The 22,334-nt window shown below is 40.2% G+C and overlaps 1 protein-coding gene across 10 annotated transcripts in view; it reads right to left on the reverse strand.

Annotated features, from left to right (window-relative positions):
* nrxn3b (neurexin 3b) overlaps positions 1-20,812 on the reverse strand; it is a 407,716-nt gene extending 386,904 nt beyond the window's left edge. For 6 of the 10 annotated variants that reach the window (XM_088089474.1, XM_088089471.1, XM_088089475.1 and 3 more), the window contains exons 1-4: positions 20,555-20,808; positions 12,722-13,857; positions 3,267-3,284; positions 2,858-2,884 (exon numbers count right to left, since the gene is read on the reverse strand). In XM_088089474.1, coding sequence (XP_087945600.1) covers positions 2,858-2,884; positions 3,267-3,284; positions 12,722-13,418 — 742 coding nt within the window. In that variant the 5' untranslated portion in view covers positions 13,419-13,857; positions 20,555-20,808. Of the gene's footprint in view, positions 1-2,857; positions 2,885-3,266; positions 3,285-12,721; positions 13,858-20,554 lie in introns of all 10 variants that reach the window. The other 4 variants (XM_088089476.1, XM_088089477.1, XM_088089479.1 and 1 more) reach the window with 2 other exon arrangements.
* Positions 20,813-22,334: the final 1,522 nt, after the last annotated feature.

Below are 22,334 nucleotides of genomic sequence, written 5' to 3' on the forward strand. Positions count from 1 at the left end.
CACGTCTCGTCTCCAAACAGACACTTTCATTAATATTTACTGTTTGCAAAGACGCCGAACAATCCATCGCAGAGCTCTTTCTCATCGTTTTATATTAGACAGCGATAATCAAGTGAAAATCATTTAGTCTCTGACACCATATTTCTTTTCATCTCCAGTCAATCGCTCATCCTTCACGCAACAGTACGTGTGGGCGCTCGCAAGCTGGAAAGCATCGAGTCCACCGGATTTTCACTCTCTCTCTCTCACACACACACACACACACGAGCATATGCACACATTTAATGAACACACATAATGAATGATTAACCAGTGGCAGCACAAGCCCAAATTTAACACACACTCAAACACACACACACACACACACACACACACACACACACACACACACACACACACACACACACACACACACACACACACACACACACACACAGCTCTTGCAGCGCAGATAAAAGTACAGTAGGGGAAAAAGGGATGTTGTACCTTTGTTTCTACCTACAGTTTTTGGAGAGGAGAGAGGATCCGTAGAGATAAAAGAGGGGAAGAGAGTCATCCCGCGCACAGCACCAGAGAAAAGACAGCAGAAAAGTGGGGAAAAGCTATTGTTAGTCTACAGTAAGCTCGCACACTGCCAGCTGACACTTTCATGCAAAATGTTGACAATCATGCAAATGTCAGAGAAATGGGAGACGGGGATGTAGGCAGCACACGACCCGGACATGTTTTCTTTATCTGAGGTCGCAGCAGAAAGAGGCACAGCAGCATTCATTTGCACGTCCTCTTCATGGAAGTGGTGCTCGAGTCATGGCGACCACTTGAGGGTTGTGCATTTGTACCCGCTGATTGTGGCCAGTTTTGTTTAGCTCAAAGATGAAAGCTCTGTTGACCTTGCTTGTTATTTAAAAGGAGGAACATGAAGGCCATGTAAAAAAAAAAAAAAACACATTTAATATAACTGCTTTCTTAATTCTGGCTCAAAGGTCTGCAACATCAAGAGATTTTACAAGCTGTCAAGTTCAAAAACGAAGGCAGAGATTGACTAAATGTTTGCAGGCAAGTCAAGAGATCTTAGAGTTTCCACTGAAAATACTGATTATAAAAAACATTTTTTATACACTTGATTTTATCTTTTTATTTCTTCTTTATCCCTTTTGTTTATCTTTTATTTATTTTACCTGTTTATTCACGTTTTATTTCCTTTTATGTGTGGTTTTACTGCGTTAAATGCTTTTGGTATTTTTGTTTGTATTATTTTATATTGACATTATGCGTCCTGGATCTTGCATTATTTGTCCTCTTGTTTTAACTTTATCTTTACTCAAAGCCATTTTCGGTTTCTGCTCACTAGGACTGTTTGGCTTTCTGCCGTTGTATCGCCTTCCATATTTCCCATTTCTGCCTTTGTTTTGTTTGTCAAAGCACTTTGTGAACCCTGTTTTCAAAGTTTCTACATAAATAGTTAGACGGCCGCCAGTAACTGAAACTGATTCAAACAAGTAAACACTATCATGGTTACTTTCCAACCTTTATAGCAAAACAAATTTCATGAAAATCTGTTCAAAATTAAGTGAGTCACGGTTGATTTTGTTGCAAAATTTCTCAGCGCACATGTATTTGTTTACTAGCAGATCTTAACCTCCCTGCCACCTGCGGAGGCCCATCATGGCGAGCCCAGAGCAGCAGCCAATGAGGTATCTCCGTTTCTATATCTATATCTATCTATGTTTCTGCAGGTAGCTGTCTGTCAGCAAAGCTAACATAAAATAAAGCAAAACATTTACAAGACCAAATATTAAAATTTCACCACCAATGGCAGCACTTTGAAATGCGGCGTTAAGGCTCATTTAATTAATGGAGCACCACAGAAAAAGGCAACGCATCTGTCATGTATTTCACACTATTTAGCTTTTTCTCTGAAAAATTAACTGCAAAACTGACATTCCTTATTGAAAGACTTTATCAACTGCTGCTTCGAATGTTGAGAGTTAACTGAAAATGACTTCTTTGTAAATATGCGCATGGTGACTACAGTATGGTCAAGGTCGGGGAAACATTGTGGTTATGACAAAAAAAACTTAACTTAACTCATGTTAAGGTATCAAAGGTTAAGCACCAACTACAACATTGGTAACAACTAAAGAAATACAATGACTATGGTTTAAAAAAGAAGCTAACATTAAACATTACATTGCAACAGTGACTCCAAGCTCCACACACTCCTGCATACTTCCTACATTAACACTGGGCATAAATAGCACGCTGCAGATTTCTCCAATAAGAAACGTAATTGAGAGAGAAACTAGGCTGTTTCCTCTCTATGTACCTTACCTAACCCTGACACTTTTTGTTCCTTATTTTCCTGTTTTCCCTCTCTATCTCCCATGCCCCTCTTCTTCTTGCTCCTCTTAGCTGTCTCCCCTAATTCCAGTCATTTCCTTATCCGCCCTCCTGCCCCCCTGCTTCTCATCCCTCCTCCCCTCCCCCACGCAGTCGCTGCAGAGGTCGAGCAGGAACAGTGGAGTGTGTCACTGCATGTTAGCAGTGGAACTGAGAGCAGTACACAATTATGTAATACACAGAAACCTGGGTGAGACGAGGGTGAGGAGAGACAGAAGCGTAGAGAGAGAGAGACAGACGAAGGTGAGATGAGGAACATGCCATGCCGCCATGCACTCCTCCAAACACACACACACACACTCCCACTTCTCTGCAGCAACAATGGGAGCATCGCAACACACAAATGAACACGGACAGGTAGTGAAGGCACACGGCGTAAAATTACGCCCCAAAACAAAGCCAGGCGGTGAGTGAACATAAAAAACACAATAGAGCTCTATAAAGACAAAGAACAGACCTTGCTCTGCCTTCAGGTGCGCCAGGCCTTGAGGAGAAAAAATCAAACAGAGAGGGACAGAGAGAGAAAATTCAGAACAACAGCACACCAATACTACAGCTGTATTGTCATTATGCATGCTTTGCATGATGGCAAACCATGGCTATCACACTAAAAGCAAAGCTTTCCCAAGTGCATCTGAAAGCTTTCTGTTGAAACAGACAAACGACTAATAAAGAGAGCAACACAGTATGTGAATATTAAGCAGCTCTGCAGCTTGTTTACTGAATAAATGTCAATTATAAATTATATAACTGGATTACTGGTACATTTGTGCCTGCCTTTTAAAGCTGAATGCATAAATATTTTTACATTACATAACTATGAAATAAAGAACTGTTGCTACAATTGAACTTTTCTTGAGACTCACCTGGTTTTCTCTGGACTGCTGTGGAGTCGAAACAGGAAAGAAGAGAAAGCAAAGTCCCGCATTAGCAACACACACCAGCTGCTTTTGCATGTGCATCTACCTAACATGCAAAACTAAACAAACACACTTCTATGCATTATGCTCCATGTAAGGACCAAAGAGGAGCCCCTTGACATGTCTGATCAAAGTCACTACCTGAGCGTGAACCCCTGTGGAGAGAAACACATAAAACTTCATCTGTCCCCTCTATTTGGGGAATCAGATTACACATTTTGCAAACAACTCTTTCACATTTCGAATATTTTTTTACAATGGCATAATATTCTGCAACTTTTATCACACAGAGTGCCTCACACACATATAAAAAGAGACATAAATCCATGAGGATTTATGGTGTTGTGAGGTTTGTGGATCTTTGGATGCTCCTTCTCAGACCCATATCTTTCTCCTCCGCGTCTCTTTTAGACCCTTTGAAGGATTAGTATGGAGTTTTTGAGGTGGGGTAGTGTGGGGTACACATCCATAGACAGTGTGTGACATACAGTAGATTTCAGACGGCACATCCCCAGTTTGGAGAAACACGATGAAGTCCCACATGGAAGCTAAGCAATGTAGTGATGTGCATGGAGGTCGGCAACAAAATGTATTTTGACTAACAAAAAAATGAAGCTGTTTTATCGCTCTCTTTAAAGCCAGACTCCTTTGAGAAAAGCAGTCATTTCACACTGCAGAAAACAGGAGCTGCTGGTCTGCCGCTGCCTCTATCAGTTTGTTAGTTTGTGTTATTGTGTGACTTTGGTGAGTCCCAACTCACCCTTTTACACGCCAAAGTCACAAAATGAAACTAACTGATCGAAGCAGCAGTAAACCAGCAGCTCCTGTGTTCAGTGAGGTAAAATTTATGTTTTTCTCAATGGAGTCTGGTGGCTTTTGAGTTAATATGCCTTACGTGACATTTCACATCTTCTAATGTGACTATTGCACATTGCAATGTTGACACTGAATCGATATATCGTGCGAATCTGAGTTGACGCATATTAGAGCTACATTATGTAAACAGCTGACAAAAAATATATTTGCTGTCACATTACATTATGTAGAGGGCTATCCGTGGAAGGTTACTTAAAAAATTACTTTCATCACACACAACAAATCCTATGACTTTTCCAAATTTTTAAAGATTTTGACATATGCCCTCATTTTTCCAGACCTGTAAAATGAGATTAGGAAATTGAATTACTTTTCCAGGCTTTTCATGATTGTGGGAACCCTGTAAATCAATTACTGTCTGACATTAAGATAAAGCAGTGAAAACACTCAATATAGCGTACACTTAAACTAATATTGATTTTTATGGTGGTTAAAAAACATTTTGTTGCTGACCCCCATCTTCAGCAGTGGATTGTTTAGTTTACATGTTGGACTCCGGTCTGCTTTTCCAACATGATGGCGTGCAAACTGACATCTACTGCATGTAACACTCTGTCTATAGCTAAGTATCTCAAACAGCCCCACTTCAAAAAACTGAACTATCCCTTTAACCCACCCTATCTTTTTTTTTTCTTTTTTTTTTTGCACTGCTGACCCAAATTCAGCACAACCCTTGTGGTTTCTCAGAGGAATGCTCACTGTGGGACTCCTGCTGTTCACATAATGGCAAGCCAAAAAAATATCAAGCCACACATTAAACTCCCTCACGGCAAACATCCTCACCAGGATCTCACCCGTGGATGACACCCTGTGGGTATCAAACATGCCACTCTGATTTAGGCCACATGAACGATCGCTCAGTTGTTTCTGCGGTTTTGTGTCGAGCTTTCATCCAAACCTGGTGCTGTAGCCGAAAATGAATCCTGAGAGATTTCTGTAATCAGAGCCCCTCGAGAGCATCAAGGACTGACAAGAGGAAATTAAACAAATCCTAATCAAGACAGACAATATTAGACAGTTTAAGTGTCGGCTCTAATGCTCAATATCTGATATTCATTTGAGTCTGTGCTTTGTTTTGATCCCGGCTGCACAGAGGCCTGGCCTGTTTTCCACCACTGGATATGAACGGTTTTCCTCTCTAAGCATTAAAGGGATAGTTCAGATTTTTTGAAGTGGGGTTGTATAAGGTACTCGTCCACAGACAGTATATTACAAACAGAACATGTCTGTTGGTACACACCCAGTTTTGAGAAACAAGCTTGTAGTCCGACATGTAAGCTAAGAGGTCTGCTGCTGTGAAAGAGTCAGCAAAAAAACATATTTTAGCCACCTACAAAAAGTCCTGCCAAAAAATAAATAAATAATGTCAGACAGTGATTTCCACCGGGAAAATTAATTTGTTATATCACTTTCCTCAAAGCCAGACTGCACTGAGAAAAACAGTAATCTGACATCACTGAACACAGGAGCTGCTGGTCTACAGCTGCCTCGATCAGGTAGTATATCCGTGATATTGTGTGACTTTGGCGTCTAAAAGGGATAGTTTGGATTCACCAAAGTCACAAAATAACACAAACTAACTAACTGAACAAAGCAGCGACAGACCAGCAGCTCCTGTGTTCAGCGAGCTAAAATTACTGTTTCTGTCAATGGAGTCTATGGCTTTGATGAGAGCAAAGATGCACAACTTAGAGTGACTTTCCCGACAAAATGGGCTGTCTGATGGAAAGGTAAAGGGGTAAAAATACTCTCAATATAGCACACACTTAAACTGACAGTGGGACTATTTTTAGGTGGCTAGAATACGTTTTGTTGTTGACCCCTCCACAACAGTGCATTGCATAGCTTGTGTCGGACTCCAGCCTGCTTCTCTAAACTGGAGGCGTGCTGACAGATATTTATTACTGTTTGTACTCTAATTATGGATTAGTTCCCCATCTGACTCAACTTCAAAAATCTGAACTGTCCCTTCAGATCTTGTAAAATGCTAGATTTAACCCTTTGAAACGTGAGCAAACTGGCTTGATTTCTTTAAAAAACATAGGAAGAGGGCAATGAGCAATGAAAGAAGAATTACCCAAAAATTAGCACAGAATGAGTAAAAAGTACATGAAAATGACCTGAAAATTAGTTTAAAAGAGAGAGAGAGACAAAAATAAATAAATAAAAGACAATGTCCTGGGAAAAGTGCCTAAAAATTATAATCATTTTGCAACAAATATGTTATTATGTTAATTACAAGTGCAGCTTCCCCCTAGCTTTTCTTTACTTTTTTTAAAGACATTTTTCCCTAGCTTAAAAAAAAAGATCAAATTTTTCTAAATTTATCAAATTGTGAAACATTTTTTACCAAGTGGCTCTTTGCATTTTCCGATGTTTTTATTTTGAACAAGTTGCACCAGTTTGCTCAAAGGTTTAAATACTTGTGAGAGGAATCTGAAAGCAGCACAAGAAAAGTGATGTTGAAGCCGGTGAAGGAAGGGTGATTTTTTTTCTCCTTTAGGGAGTCCAAAATGGCTGCTACTTCTCCTCCCACAGCCAAGGATGACATTGGGAGAGTAAAGGGAAGGACAAAGCATGGAGGTGGGGGGAGGGGAGATAATGGCCAGCTGATGAGCAGCGGTGGAGCTCCATTTCTGGAGAATTGGGGGGACCCCTGAATGTGTGTGCTTCACTGAGCACATCTGTTTTTTCTGACTGTGCAAATGCTGATTGCTGTGTGTGCACGTTTGCGTGTTACAGCGCTCAGTTTCCCATGTAGATAAAACCCTTTCCTCTTGATGCGACAGCGCCCGGAACAAGCCAATGTGCTGCGGAGGACATGTGGTCCAAGCGTAATCCCCCTGCTCTATTTTACCAGCAGCTTCACCACTCAAATCCAAACATAATTTTCAGCTTGGGCACTAGACGCAAATGCCCTCTGCACTGAAATCAGGCAAGTCCCTGCACCATTTTTTCCCTTTTTTTTCCCCTGACCTACTTTTTATAGTAAGATTATTGTAACTGTCATTTTTTTCCATGTCTGTTTATTAATCCCCAAAGCTAAGCCTGAAGGCACCATTTTAGCACTTGCTTAACAGTTTGCTTGCCCTAGCCATCAATTACTAGCCTTCCATCAAACCAGTGGATATTTTTAACCCTTTGAAACCTGAGCAAATTTGCTTGATTTCCTTCAAAAACATGGGAAGGCAACGAGCAGCTTAATGAGAAATGACTCAAATGGAGGAGAGAGCGAAAAAAGAGATTTTTTTTTTTTTTAAATTTCAGTAACTTAAGTTGAATAAATAATGGTACTAATTATAAATGTAATTTTCTGGAGGCTTTTCCCTTAAAAAAATATTTTTTAATAATTCTCTCTCTTTTTAAAAAAAAATTGGGCTTATTTTCATTAAATTTCTTGTCACATTCTTACTTTTTTTTGCAATTTGTAGGATATTTATGCAAAGTTGCTGATTGGCTTTTTAAGTAAAGAAATCAAACCAGTTTGGATCAGGTTTCAGTGGTTTAAATACTTTTGAAAGGTGACTGAACATCGCACAAGAGTTCAGGTCAGGAAAAAGGGGTCTTAAAGTGTTCATTACAAATGCAGGATTGCGACAGAGGAAATGGGAGATCGTTTTACATATTCATTAAACAATCCAATGTAGCTCTTAATCACCTTGACCTTATGCATATCTCATTGTAACCGGAAAACCCTAAGGTATTCGAGGGACTTCATAATGTCACCCCCATTAATTTAATTGAACAGAATGAGGGACCATTACCATAAAAGATACTGATATTTGCACAGCTAATAACGGCAGCCAAAACGAGTTGATATTAAAGATGACTCCGCAGGAAGAAGTAGCTTATCACGTCAAAAGGGCCGGAGCTACAGCAGCGGATTTGCCTGCCAAAGTCGACACGTGTGGAGAGCGAGTGGTGAGCGGTGTCTAATTTCAGCTCATTGCCCTGACACAGTTAGTCACACTGATACATCCTGATCCACACGGGAGGAGAGACTGAACATGTGTTTTATGGCCAACTGTTTGTGGTGCTAAGCTGCTAGCCGAGCTGGACCATTTGGGAAGGAGCTCAGAGAGAGAGAGAGAGAGACGGGACTGTCTCACGATTATCACTGCGGTGCAATAATCATGCTTCAGCAGCAGCCTAACCCACGATGCAAGAAATGCATGCCAAAAACTTGGCAAACAGTGTGGGAATGTGAGTGACATTTAGCACAAACAGGCTCTTCTCAACTTCTAATGTTCCTCATTTCTCATTTCACATGTTAATTCTGCCCGCTCCTCGTATTTCCCTTCTAGGCCAGTGGGCTAGCAGGCTACCATTAGAAATACGGCTGGCAAAATGCTTCCAAGGCCCAGTCCACTCAGTCAGTCAGCCATCTGCCCATTTTAACGAGCAGCTCCGGGGCCATGCTGCGTCTGTGTCTGTGTTTGTGTGCGCGCCTGTAAATGCAAATGTGTCTGAGAGCACGCACACACGGCCCGGGCCGTGCACACCGATAATGTAACATGTAAATATTCACAGGTTTGACAGACTGCTTTCATTGCTCATTAATACGCAGCATAATCAACAGTGTGCTGACACAGACAGGTGTGCTGAGGAATTGTTTCAGCAAATGGTGAAAGTTCTGACTATCCCTGAAAACATTAGAGCAGTGATGCTCAACTTATGGCCTGTGGGCCAACTCTAGGGCGCTGGGTGCCCCCACAACCATTCTCAGATTCACGATAAAGCTAAAGTGATTTGCACTGGGACTTTTGGTTTTGTAGTTTTGGTATACATAAGGTGCCAAATGCATAAAACAGTATCAAAATAGAGCTTGTTTATCAAAGAAAGTGCCAGTATAAAAATCCTAAAATCCAATGAATATCCTAACATCCTAAAAATGTCCTAAAATCCTCGAAATCTGCTAGAATCCTAGAAATGTCTTTAAATCCTAAAAATGTCCTGAGATCCTACAAATGTCCTAAAGTCTGAGAAATGTTCTCCTGCCATTTTGCAAAAGTGCCCCCCAAACAAAGGCAGTTGAGTATCCCTGCATTAGGTACTTGAAAAACAAGTATGACTTGTGGACATGTGGACAAAGCAATAAAAAAAACAACGTTCCAGTTCGCTTTTAGACAGTTTCAGTAGACGGTGGTGTTTGTGCAGGCATTTTCCGGGCAAATTAGCCATCTCTGTTCTCATTATCCTCCTAATTATGGTTCCCCGTCTCTGTGGCATAATCAACAATCAGCCACATCAGTTAATGGGAAGGCAAAAAAGAGCAGCAGTCAGATCAGCTGGGGAGCTCATATGACTACCCATCCCTGCATCGCTCTGTTATTGCTTGAGGAAGATGGAGAAAAAAGGTGTGCAGATAGATTTGTGTGCGTGAGAGAAAGACAGACAGAGTGGAAGAAAGCAGGGGGGAGGTTGGTTCTTGTCCAACAGCTGACCTCCCGGGACAAATTGGGGTACAACAGGCCTGTGGTGAATTCACTCGTCACACTGGCTCTGCCCCGGGGCTGAGATATGACCATCTCTCTCCCTGTCCAAGCTGTCCGCCTGAGTCGCTCTCTTAAAATCTTGGTTGTTTTAACGCGAGGATGTCATAGCTCCCCCGTCAGCTCTCAGACAAACGGCCCACCTCCTCCTCCTCTTCCTCCCTCCTCCTCCTCCTCCTTCATCGACTGTTCGACAGAGGCGATGAGCAAATGGGATGAAGCGAAAAAGGGGCAAGTCCAGCCCCGTCCGCTTGACTGCTCTGCAACCAGCACATCGCGTGCTGTCCTCAACAACGCCACGGGCTAGCGCTCGGGATTTAAGCTCCAAACAGCTTCGTTTGAGCAGCAAATGATGGGACACATTATGAAACCAAAAACCGCTGCACGAAGATCTGAAAAATGCTCAAATGCGTGCTGTAATGGTGACAAATTAAAGCATCTTAACCGTAGCAGACACCGTTTTTAAAAGCTTGCCACAGAATTCAGTGAGCATCCCCCCGATTTTTTGGCAAAATGGAGTCATCCCTATAAGCCATGACCGTCTGATTTAGACAGGCAGGAAGTGGGTCAGCAGCGGAGGAAATCTGACATGGGTCTGTTCACACAAAGTTATCTTCAACAGTTCACACATGAAGAAAAGAGCGTGAGATTATAGTGAAATTGTGTGTTCTCTGGTTTACAAGTCAAAATGTGAAAAACAGATTTTTTTATGTTGTGAAAGATGCAAATTATTCTTGGCATCAGCTTGCATTGATCTCAAGGCTGCGAGGATTGCCGTGTTGTGACAGATGTGGGTTTTTAACATTAACCCATTGAAACCTGAGCAAATTGACTTGGTTTCTGTGAAAAGGATGGGAACAAGGCAATGATCAATGAAAGAAGAAATTGGCGAGAAATTATGAAAAATACAAGAAAGTTATCTGAAAATTAGTCAAATGAATGAACGAATAAATAAATGATAAAAAAAAAGTTTTAAAACAACAAAAAACCCACAAAAATTACCTGGAAAAGATGCTTAAAAAATATAATAATTTAGTCACATAACTTTAAATTTGTCATTATCAAATTATAAATGTATTTTCCCTTTTTCCCTAGACATTTTTCTCTTATGGTTCAAACTAGAGAAATAAAGTGAAAAAACAAGTAAATAACCAGGAAAAAAAGGGGTTAAAATTTTTAATAATTCTGTAACATAATTTTACACATTTAATTACAATAATTATAAATTTAGTTTACAGCTTTCTTTTCTCCCCTAGCTTTTTAAAAAATGATGAATTTTTTAATTGCCTTTTTCCCACATTTTTGAAATAAATTGAACCATCAAACAAGGGTTCAAAGGTTTAAATACTTGTAAAATGTTTCTGAAAGCAGCACAAGTAAAGTGATGTTGCTCCAGGTTTCAAAGGGTTAACACGAAGCAGCCTTCAACCTGCATATAAAAACTGAAAGTAGTTCACTGTACGGTGCAAGAAAGAAATCATGTTCTAGTATTTCCTGGAGAGGAAGCGCAGGACCTGTTTGCTTTTAGAAGTGGGTCCTGCATTATATCACTGTCAGTGAGTATACACAAGTATTAGCTGCAAAAACTCAGTGTGCCTGCATCTTTAAAGGTGTAGAGATAGAGTAGAACATTGTCAAAGAGCCGCATCTCATTACACTCCTCTCCCCCAAAAAAGAGATGACCTTGGCACAGAAGCAGAGGGAAAAATAGATGAAGTTGTTTCTCATCCAAACACTGTGTGTACCTTCAGGTCCCTGCACCACCTTGCAGGAGCTGAATACATTTAACGGAGAAAAGAGAACTGAGTGTTGTAATTTTAGTCATATCAGCTAATACCGTATCCACCGCTTCAGAAGTAATAACTGTGAAGGCAGAGGAAATGCTGAGCACATCACCTCTGATTTAACTCCCACATGAAATATGACTTTTCCTGAAAGACGCTGTAAAAGCAACAATCCACACAGAAATATACTGATTCTGTGTAAATTGCATTGAGTCATTCAGACACATGGAGAAAAAAAGCTGGGTTAGCTGGGTTCAAACACATTTTTACCAAGAAATGTCCATGACTTTGAGGTAAATTATAAACACCATGCATTCCCATCCATACTCTTAGTTGGTTCTTTTTCATTACCTTGTAATAGTTTTTTTATTTTACATATATAATACTATAATAAATAATGAATTCAGAACATGGTTAGAAATTAATATTCAAATATAGCTTAAGGACTGTTTGTCATATGTGAGAGGGGAGGGGGTGGTGCAAAAAAGGGGAGGCATGTCAAATTATTTTTTAAGCACTGGGGAGAGACTTGTATTTTTTATTTTGGCTTTCGGGAAATGGCATACAACTTAAAATGGCTGTTTTCTGTATTGATTTTACCGCAGTATTTTTTTCAAAATAATAAAATCCATTCAAAAAATTGGCAATTTTTTTCTATAAACATTTTTGGCGAATTTCATAGAAAAAAAAATGGGAGAATTTTTTTTCTCTTTTGTAAAGAAAACATGGCTTACAAAGTTTCCGGCCTGCAGGTTTGGAAGGCATGTTTCCTTTACGAAATAACCAAAAATTATGCCATTTATCACAGCCAGAAACTGTAAAAACAGAAATTATGGTTGGGTTTTCAAATTTCTGACTGTCATTGAGCACATAATGTGTTATTATACAAGTCTGTGAAAATTCCATGACTTTTCCAAAAGTTTCCAAAATGTTTCCAGACCTGGAAATTGCTACTTGTATTTGCAGTTGCTGTTTTTCTTGGTATTTCATGACTGTACAAACCCTGAATTAAATCAATTTTTTGCAGTCTGTAATCCACACACCATAAGATGATTTCGACAATCTGCTGCAAAAAGCAGATATGAAGGTTTAATATACCATTTTTTAACTGTTTCCCTGCAGGCAGAATGCATACTTGCTGTTAGGTCGGTTCTAAATTTGCGAGGAATCCCTGTGAATATTTTTCTGTACAACGATTGAATCAATATGCAGCGCTTGACACAGAAAGCTCTGGAGCCAGCCCCCTTACCTTCAGTGCAGTATCGACCTACATATCCAGTTTTGGAGCAGTCACAGTAGGTTTCTCCATCTGCCAGCGAGCAGATCCCGCCATTCTCACAGGGGTTCTCTGTGCATAGGCCCATCATCTCCAGGCGTACTTTCTGACTATTGATGAGCGTGGGCAGCTTACTCCCATAACTGAGATCTGTGATAATTCCCTTGAACGGTGGCAGCTCACGGACAGAGGGCAGGGTGATGGCAGATGTGCGGATGTCTCCCGGGAGCCCTCCGAGGAAGAGGTCGCTAACGATCTTCATGAACCGTCTCTGGGGACGCACCTCTTCCGTCTTGGTCTGGCCGTCCACGGCCAAGCCAGTCCGCAAATTGTGCCTGTTGATGGCGGCAAAGTGCCAGCGGCTGTCGTTGACCATCTTGTCAGAGGTGATTGTGGTCTCGGCGCAGTCGATGCTGACGCGGAGCTGCAGCTTACCCTCAGATACAGTGAGAAGCAGGAAGTCGCAGAAGCCGGCGTCGTCGAAGTAAAGCAGCAGGCCTTCCGATTCTGAAGTCTTGAACTGAAATGTCAGGTCACTTCTGGAGCTGGCGTCCCAGCGCAGGTAGCGAGCCCACTGACCTTCAGAGCCAGTAAACTCCAAGCCTACGCTCAGGCCCAGCACGGTACTTAGCAGCAAGAGGACATGACCAGGTAGGCTGTTGGGATTCATCGTAGAGAATAACAGGATGCACCAGAAGAGGGTTAGAACTGGGAATAGATCCTCAAACTGATAAGAACATCTGACTCTGGCTGCGTTCCAGGATTTATCTGCTGAACGTTATATTCCACATAGATAATTTTATAGTCAAGCGGAGAATGCAATATCCTTTTTTTGGAGGCAGATCTAATGTTGATAATGGACAGAATCTAATCTTCTCAGCCAAGTCTATGCAGAGATATATGGAAAAATATCCGATTTCCACACAAAGTGGACAGGTGAAAGTGGTGAGATGAAGGTGATCCTCAGTGTGTTTTGTCAGTGATTCAGAGCTGCATCCTGTGCTTTCTCTTTGAGGCGACTTCCTGGATTGAAGCACATGACCTTCATGGTTGGTCCGGTTTCGTGCCCCATGGTTCGACCTCCAGCTTTGGACACACCTTGGACAGAACTGTAGATAAAAAAACAGATCATTTTAACAGGGTTGCGACAGTTTATGATCAGTTAGATTTAAGACTTTATTCCGCTCGATAAATCAAGGTACCTAAAAATACCTGAAAAGCTTTACTTTTGAATAAAAGTAAAGCTTTCTAACCAGAAAATACCTTTGGTAGAAGTTAAAGTCACCTATGAGAATATAACTTGAGTTAAAGTTTTTAAGTATCTGATATTTGTTGTACTTAAGTATCAAAAGTAATTCATTATATTAAATGTACTTAAGTAATGAATATAAAAGTACAAATAAATGCTGTTATTAAAAACGAAGAATTATAATGTCCTCCGTCCGTCCTCTAATCCCTTTCTCAACTTCTTCCCTATTTTGTAGTACGGAAATAAAACGCTAAGACTAAATGTAGTGAAGTTAAAGTGAAAGTAAAGTACAGGTACTCCCAAAAAATATTATGTAAAAAAAGTAATGTGAAAAAGCATGATTGCTTTGCTGCGTTACACTGCTGCATTTAGGACCAATTCTACATTAAAAAAAAAAGACAAAAAAAAGTCCCATGAAGCCAAACACCGATTCCTCAGACTTGGAGACAATTTTGCTCAAATACTGTATATACAGACAAGTACAAAATATATAGACATTTTAATACCAATTAAGGCATAATTCATAGATGAATGACTTTTAATGCCTTTGAGACTTTTTAAGGATCCACAGGAACCCTTTTTTAAGAGAAACTCATGTTTTTCAATGTAAATGACAAAATATCCACCTACAAACAAAATAAGTGATGAAGTTCCATAAAAATGAAATTATATTTCTATTAAACAATATATATAACTTAATAGCTATATATAATATATAGCTATTAAAAAATGGATACAGTATCATAAACCTAATCAAATCCTTTCCATTGTAGTAGCTCTGCAACAAATCATTTGTAAAACTTGTTGAAATGCTCCATTTTCATTGTAGAGTTGTTAATAATTTCGCATATGTTAGTGTGATGAAGTCAGTTTAAATGAATGTTATTTAAATATAAGAATAGAGGTAACAACAGAAGCTTTTCTGCTGAAAGTTTAGTAAAATATACAGTCAGATAAACAAAATCATCACCATGAGTTTACATCAGGCTCTCAGAGGATGTTTACAGTGCAGCTAAATGCAGATTTGACTCTCCGCGTGGCCAGTAAATACAACTAAATAACTACTAATAACACCCATTAAAGGTTTACGAGCATTTTACGCAGGGTTTCATTTCTACCAATTACCCATTTTATTTGAAGATCAACTCAAATAATCATTCAGAGTTTTAATACCTTGATTGAAGAGATAAATTCCCACATTTCTGTGTTGTGGTGGCACAACACAGAAATGTTGCGAATAAAAACTAAGGGGTTGTTGCTGATCCTGTGATGAGTGAAAACACATCGAGGTGAGCCAGAACATGTGTTGAGCCTCAAACGTTAGCCTGCTATCTGTAAGGCTCTGCTGGGATCCTGATAAATATGACTAATTATCCACTCTCTTTCTCTCTTTCTCATTTGCATGTCTTTGGGGGATTACAATCATAAACAGCTATTGAGAAAGATGTTAGCATGGTACCACTTCATATGCGAATCCCGTCATTATTCACATTTGTAAAATTTTCTTCCAGTGAATGCGTATTAAAATTATCCCCATCACTAAAATCGAGCTGACACTGGTAAGGAATATTAACTGGCTGGCTGGCCCTTGCTCGCTACACCTGTACTCATTCACTTCTGTTTAAATTTGCTCAGCAGAGCTAGAAATGATTCACACAGCGAAACCTTATATGTGTGTGTACTCTTCCAGCCCTCTGCCCTTGCAATTGTTTTGGCAGTGGGCTGCCCACCAGACAAACGCATTGTCCAATCATGACAGCAGCACAGAACCATGCAACACAATAGGGCCTTTAACCACCTGCCCTGAATAGTTAATCTTGCTGCAGCAGGCGAGCTATTGAATTCTAGTAACTGATACCTATGCTAATGCACTGTGTGTGCACGCATGTGTGTCCCTGTGCAGGAGTGTGTCTCTCCGACAACACCGGGTTGCCTGGCCAGATCATTGTCTTTGTCTCAAAAGTGACTTGGTGAGACAGCAGAGAGGTTAAAAGGTTCTGTGTGATGAAAATAACCCTGAACGCATCTGTGTCAATCCAACCCACCGACCCACGGTTTACATAGAGGCGTGCTGCGCGTGCTGCGCGTGCTGCGCGTGCTGCGTTTGTCCCGTCAATAAGCAAAGCTTGATATGCCCATGAAACCTGAGACTCCAGTGTCCTATGAAAATTGGCTCTGGCTTCTATTCAATTAACACGAGTTATTGTGTGTATTGGCTAACTGAGGCATCAGGTGTCCCTGTGAGCCGTAGATGTGACAAGGAATGCTAACAATGCTAACATGTTCTCTGTCAGTTAACTAAAGCCATAAAAGGTATTTCTTTCTTTCTGTGTTGCAATAACATAATTTAATTCTAAATACATTATAAATTAGGCAATGAGGCTGATTTATATTCAGTTTCTTGTCATTTGTGGCAACGGAACAACTACTGAGATCTTTTATTTAGGTCAAAGTTACAGTTGAGAAATATTTTGTTACAAGTAAAAGTCCTGCATTAATATGTATACTTAAAGTAAAGTGCAAGCTATTACTGTAAAAATAAGTCAGTAAATAGTCCTGTGCAGAATTTGGCCCATTTCAAAATAATAATTGGATTATAATTATTGATGCATTGATGTGCTCACTTATCACAAATACATTATAAATTAGGCAATGGTCAAAGTAAAGTACAAGCTATTACCATAAAAATAAGTAATAAAAATACTCTATGCAGAATTTGACCCATTTCACAATAATATATATCATTGGATTTTAATTATTGAAGCACTGATGAGTTCACTTTGATGTTGCAGATAGTGAAAATGGAGCTCTTTTAAATTACCTACTGCAAAGTAGCTTTACCTTAACACACAAGTATTCATTCATTTAATCTGTAAGGTAACTTACTCACTGGAGTAAAAAGCACAGTATTTGCCTCTGAGTTTCTGTGGAGAAGCAGTATAAAATAATTTTGACCAAAGCGGTAAATACTCAATTACAAGTACTTCAATGTTCAATTAAAGTACTTGAATAAATGTACTTAGTTACTTTCCACCACTTGACATTAAACAAACCTAAAGTCCGATCAGTTATCCACACCCTTAAATATCTTACTGCCAAAACTGTGCACCTGCTGACTAGCCTGTAGGCTAAGCTAAATGAGGCTAATGATGTGAAAAGTCAAAATTTACCTGCACTTCCACTTAAGTACATCACTTGGCGAAATGTACTAAGTGGCTTTTCAAAACTGGACATTTGACAAATACAAAAATTAATCAGCTGCCTATAACACAAAATATCTCAATTGTGACTATCCAGCTGCTAGCTAGCCTGCAGGCTAAGTTAAATGAGGCTAACATGATAAAAAGTCCAATTTCACACAAAAACTCTCCCTCACAGGCTTATTATGAAACATTCCCTTCAATTAACCCCTCGTACCTTAACGTTGTACTTCAATAATGTACATGAGTACATTTACATTGGACATTTGACAATGTCAAAAATTGTACTTACTGTTAAAACTGTCCTCCTGCTGGCTAGACTGCAGGCTGCACTAATATAATGAAAATTCACACTAAAATCTACTAGGTACAGAGAGTTACTTAACTACATATACTTACTTGCTTTTCACCTCTAAATATTTTACAAACTTCAGGTGCTCATACCCTGAAAAATCACAGTCATAACTGTCCAGCTGCTAGCTAGCCTGTAGGCTAAGCTAAATGAGGCTAATGTGGGAAAAAAGTCAAATTTCACATCAGCGCTTTCCCTCACAGGCTTGTTATGAAACATGCCCTAAAGTTAACCCCTCGTACCTCAAAGCTATACTGTAGTACAGTACCTGAGTACATTTACATTGGACATTTGACAATGTCAAAAATTGTACTTACTGTTAAAACTGTCCTCCTGATAGCTAACCGGCAGGCTATGCTAAATGATGCTAATATGATGAAAAGTCACACTAAAATCTACGTAAGCACAGAAAGTTACTTGAATAAATGTACTTACTTGCATTTCACAACTAGATATTTGACTAAATCCAGCTGCTCATACCCTGAAATATCTCAGTCGTAACTGTCCAGCTGCTAGCTAGCCTGCAGGCTAAGCTAAATGAGGCTAATGTGGTGAAAAGTCAGATTTCACAGGAAGACTTTCCCTCACAGGCTTGTTACGAAGCACGCCCTCAGCTAACTTCACACTTGATAGCACCTTTAGTTGTCCTCTCTCTGGAGGGCAAAAAAGGCAAATTACAAAGCCATTTTTGGCTACTTAAAGAAGTGTTTTGCTGGCATAAACTTCCTTTGCTGATTAAAACAAGCAAGCACACAACTGACAGGTATGTCTACCTTGACAGCAGTAACGTTAGTCAGCCCTTGTTCTTTATAGACTTATAAGTATGCTAGACTAGGCACATATTTTCCGGGATATACATGTATGTTGAATTATTAAACAGAGCAGGATATGAGATGACCTGCACAGGAAACTGTCACTGACTGGCCATAAATGATGCATCGATGCATCCAGCGTCGGTGCTGCCGAGTTATTGACATGTTTTGTAATGTAGCCGAGCCCCCATCACACACTGGAGACCCCTCCATCCCCCGCCGCGCTCCCTGTCTATCACAAGCCTCAGCCCGGAGGAACGATTTAATCTGACATCAGTCACAGCACACAAGGGCACCCTTCTCTGAGAGTGCATACGGACCTGCTACTCTACGGGTTAGACAAAGTGAGGTTCAGGGACCACCTGGGGGCCCTTAAGGGTCACAAGGGGGTCGAGGTAGAGAAATAATAAGTTTAAATTTTCAAGCCTTAGTGAAAATGTCTTTGGGTGTGCCTAATAATCATATATTTTTCAAATCATTTAAACCCCTTTAAAAAATGAGCAAATTGGTTTGAGTTCTTAAAAAAAAAGGTGGGTGGAAAGCAATGAGTAACTTTACAAGACACTGCCCAAAACTGAGCAGGAAATCAGTTAAAAAAAAATGAACAGGAAAATTACATGAAAATAAGCAAAAAAGGAGAAAAAAAAAAGAGGTCAGTAAAAAACAAACAACAAAATGCCCCTCCCCCCAAAAAAAACCTTAAAAAAATTACTACTTTTTTTTCCTGTAAAATAGTTTTAAACATATAGTTATATAAATATTTATATTTTTCAGGACATTTTACCCAAGATTGTTTTTTTTCTTTTTTTAAAAAAGATCTGCTAAATTTCTTGTCACCATTAATTTATTTTGTTTTGCAGGACATTTCTTGCCAAGTTGCTCATAGGCTTCTACTATGTTTCAAAAGACATCAGACCCATTTGCTTAGGTTTTAAGGGTTAAATAGCTGGTGAAAGGCATCTCAACACGCAAGCAACCTGATGTCGATCCAGGTTTCAAGGGGTTAAACCACACAAATCTAAATCAGATGATTCCTGGGGACAAACATTAGGGTGGTCCTAACATCTTATGATCTGCCACGATAATGTAAGGCAATTTTAAATGCACAAACTTAAACCTAGAGGTGTAATTTTGCGCCACTAGGCCTTTAATGCCACAGAATGAATTGACACATTGAGCTGATTTCCTTCTGTCTGTCGTCCAACATGGACATCAGTGCAAAAATTAAGGAAACAGTCTCACATATGCTTAAAGTGCGAAAAACAGCTCATAATTAGCAGCAAAATCATATAATTCTATATGCATATCATCATAATGACCAGGAATCCATAGAAAAACATAAAATGGGCAGGAGTTTACTGTCATTTCTGCAGTAAGAATAAAGACATACTGTAAGTTCCTGCATGAATATGAAATTATAGTGATATGTAGTCTCTATTGAAAGCCACGTTGGATCTGTCATAGCCACATGGTTTTACGCAATGAGCACCAATGTTGCTTTGGATCCTAATTTCGATCAGTTTGTGAAATATCTTAAGTCTTGAACTTAAATAAAAGCGCTTAAAACCGAGCAGAAATCCGACCCGCAGCGCTGCACCGATGAATTAAACAGCGGGCAACATTTTCCAGCAGCGCTCCAGCTTTCCCTCTGCTCCTCGCACGGTGGCAGTCTGACTGTTGCTCAGGGGTTCACGAGCCTTTGCTTTTTTAAAATTACGAGGCGAATTGTGACCAGGAGTCGGGTCCCTAATTGCGAAAAATCAACTGTAAATCGTGAGAACTTCTGGTAGGTTCTGGTTTGGTGTTTAAGGCTGATACACGGAGCTGCCCCCTGTGAGAGACGCGATCCAGCGGGCTGAAACTTTCCGTCTCACCGCTCCTCGCACGTTCGCCACAAATATATTTGTCACGATTTCAGCCCTGATAACTCAGCGTGGTCTCCTGAGATGCGGTTTCCCCCCACAAATCAACCACTCCTTTGTGGTTAAACTGCGGTTGCGAGCTTTAAAACTAACCAGACAAACCATCCCATTGCGCTTTAAATCCACATCTCAGCCCCCAAAACTCGCCAATTCCACACCAAATTCACAGAAAATGCTTGCTGAAAAACTTCTCTAACCTTCACGTAACACGTAAAGCATGAAGGATGAATAAAGAAAAATCACAAATTGCCCAGTTTTAATCTGATCCTACCTTTTCGTACAGAGAGACGACTCCGGACGGATAAAGCCTATGTGAAAATACAGCAAATTATAACAATCCAGAGCAAAATTCCATCAAGAAAGCGTCGTTTTTTAAATGATAATGTGCCCGGGGCGAAGAGACGCTGATGCTGGTGATGAGGAGGTTATTACAAGTGAGGCGCGGTGGAGGGAAAGGCAGCGGTCCTCCTTCCCCCGGCTCAGTGAACGCGCATCTCTCAGCTCGGCTCACTCAGCGCAACTGATGATGGGCCCCTGAATTTCTCCCACACTGACGCTCTGACCCGCCTTCTGCACAGCGCTCTGCACAGTGGGGGAAAGAATCACTCAAATGGGAGAGAGAGTACGGGGAAAATAGCCCCTCAGGACGAATTACTAATAATGAAAACTCTTTATTCTGATAGAGGCTTTTATATGTAGTTTGCAGCTTTAGAACTCTGTATTTGTGCACTTGAATTATGACCATGCAGACTGCATGGACACAGAGTGCCCACTGCATGACCGCGAATATATATACATACATTTACAGTGCCGTAAATATGCCTGAGGTCTGACAGTTTTGTGTGCTTTGTGTCGTTTGGCTGTGCTTGATTTGCAATGTAAGGGTTTTAAAGGTGACGGTATGGGAGGTTTAAGGCTTAGGTTTTGCTTGCTGCCTCTGGTTAATCTGAGAATTTTACAGGAGCTTACAAAAAAATGGCTAAAAAGACTACAGAGTGAAAATGCATCTTGTTTTACAGTGAAATTCTTGATATGTTGACCTGTATCAGTAATTCAGCACCTTGGACAGCACTAAGACTGCTCAGGCATTATGATCAAGTTCTGGTTCCGACCAGGGTTATATGTTGCCCCCACAGGCCAGATGCTCAGGAACTGCCTCTGGTTTCTCTGGGAATTTTGGGAGCTATAGTAGCTTCTGAAAATGGCTAAAGGCTTTTTTTGTTAAATTCTTTATATAATAGTAGTATATCAGTAGTTCAGCACCTTGGACAGCACAAATGGTGTGTTCACACTGAATGTTTTGGCAGCGCTTTGTGCCGCGAGTTTATATACAAAGTCAATACAAAGATGTGAAAAGACAGTAATTGATGCCAGGCAACACAACGGTCGCATACAATGCAATGCATTGGATGTGACACAATGAATGGAAATTTTGCATGTTTGTGAGTTGAAATTTTGAGCAACTTGTGTGAGGAATTTGCATGAAAATGTGTCACAATTGCCTATCAGCATGGAGATGCGGTTGAGATTCTCTTGACATTACAAAGATTCAGAATTGAAGGATAAACTATGTTGCCGTGTGTAGGTACACAGAGCTACACTCAACGTCAGAACTGTACAGAGGCAGAACAAATAAGCACATGGAGGGCTCATAGATTAGTGAGCAAAACTATAACATTACATGATAAGTTCTGAAAATACGCCTGTGACTTTTGCAAGCTAGTTCTGTTGGGTTGCTTTTTAGCGAAATGCTTTGAGTAATTTAAATTGGTCATACATTGTGAAAAGTAAACAGAGGGCGTGTATTTTATTACTGTAGCAGTATGATAAATAATGAAGAGTGTTAGCTGCTTGGTTCACGCTGCATGAAGGCAAAGACACTATGTTTACATCCAGTCATCTGTTGTGCTTCACTGCAGACTAAGTTACCTGTTAGCTGCCTCTGCTAGTAAACAGAACATAAGATATAGACGGCAAATTTCTGCAAGTTGCAAGACGCTCCAAAAATACTCCAGCGGCCGTGACGTGAAAATTTTCAGCGCGCTCAGTAT

Source organism: Plectropomus leopardus, chromosome 16 (genome assembly GCF_026936395.1).
Source record: "Plectropomus leopardus strain MGB_pleo_1.0 chromosome 16, ASM2693639v1, whole genome shotgun sequence".
NCBI classification, from domain to species: domain Eukaryota; kingdom Metazoa; phylum Chordata; class Actinopteri; order Perciformes; family Serranidae; genus Plectropomus; species Plectropomus leopardus.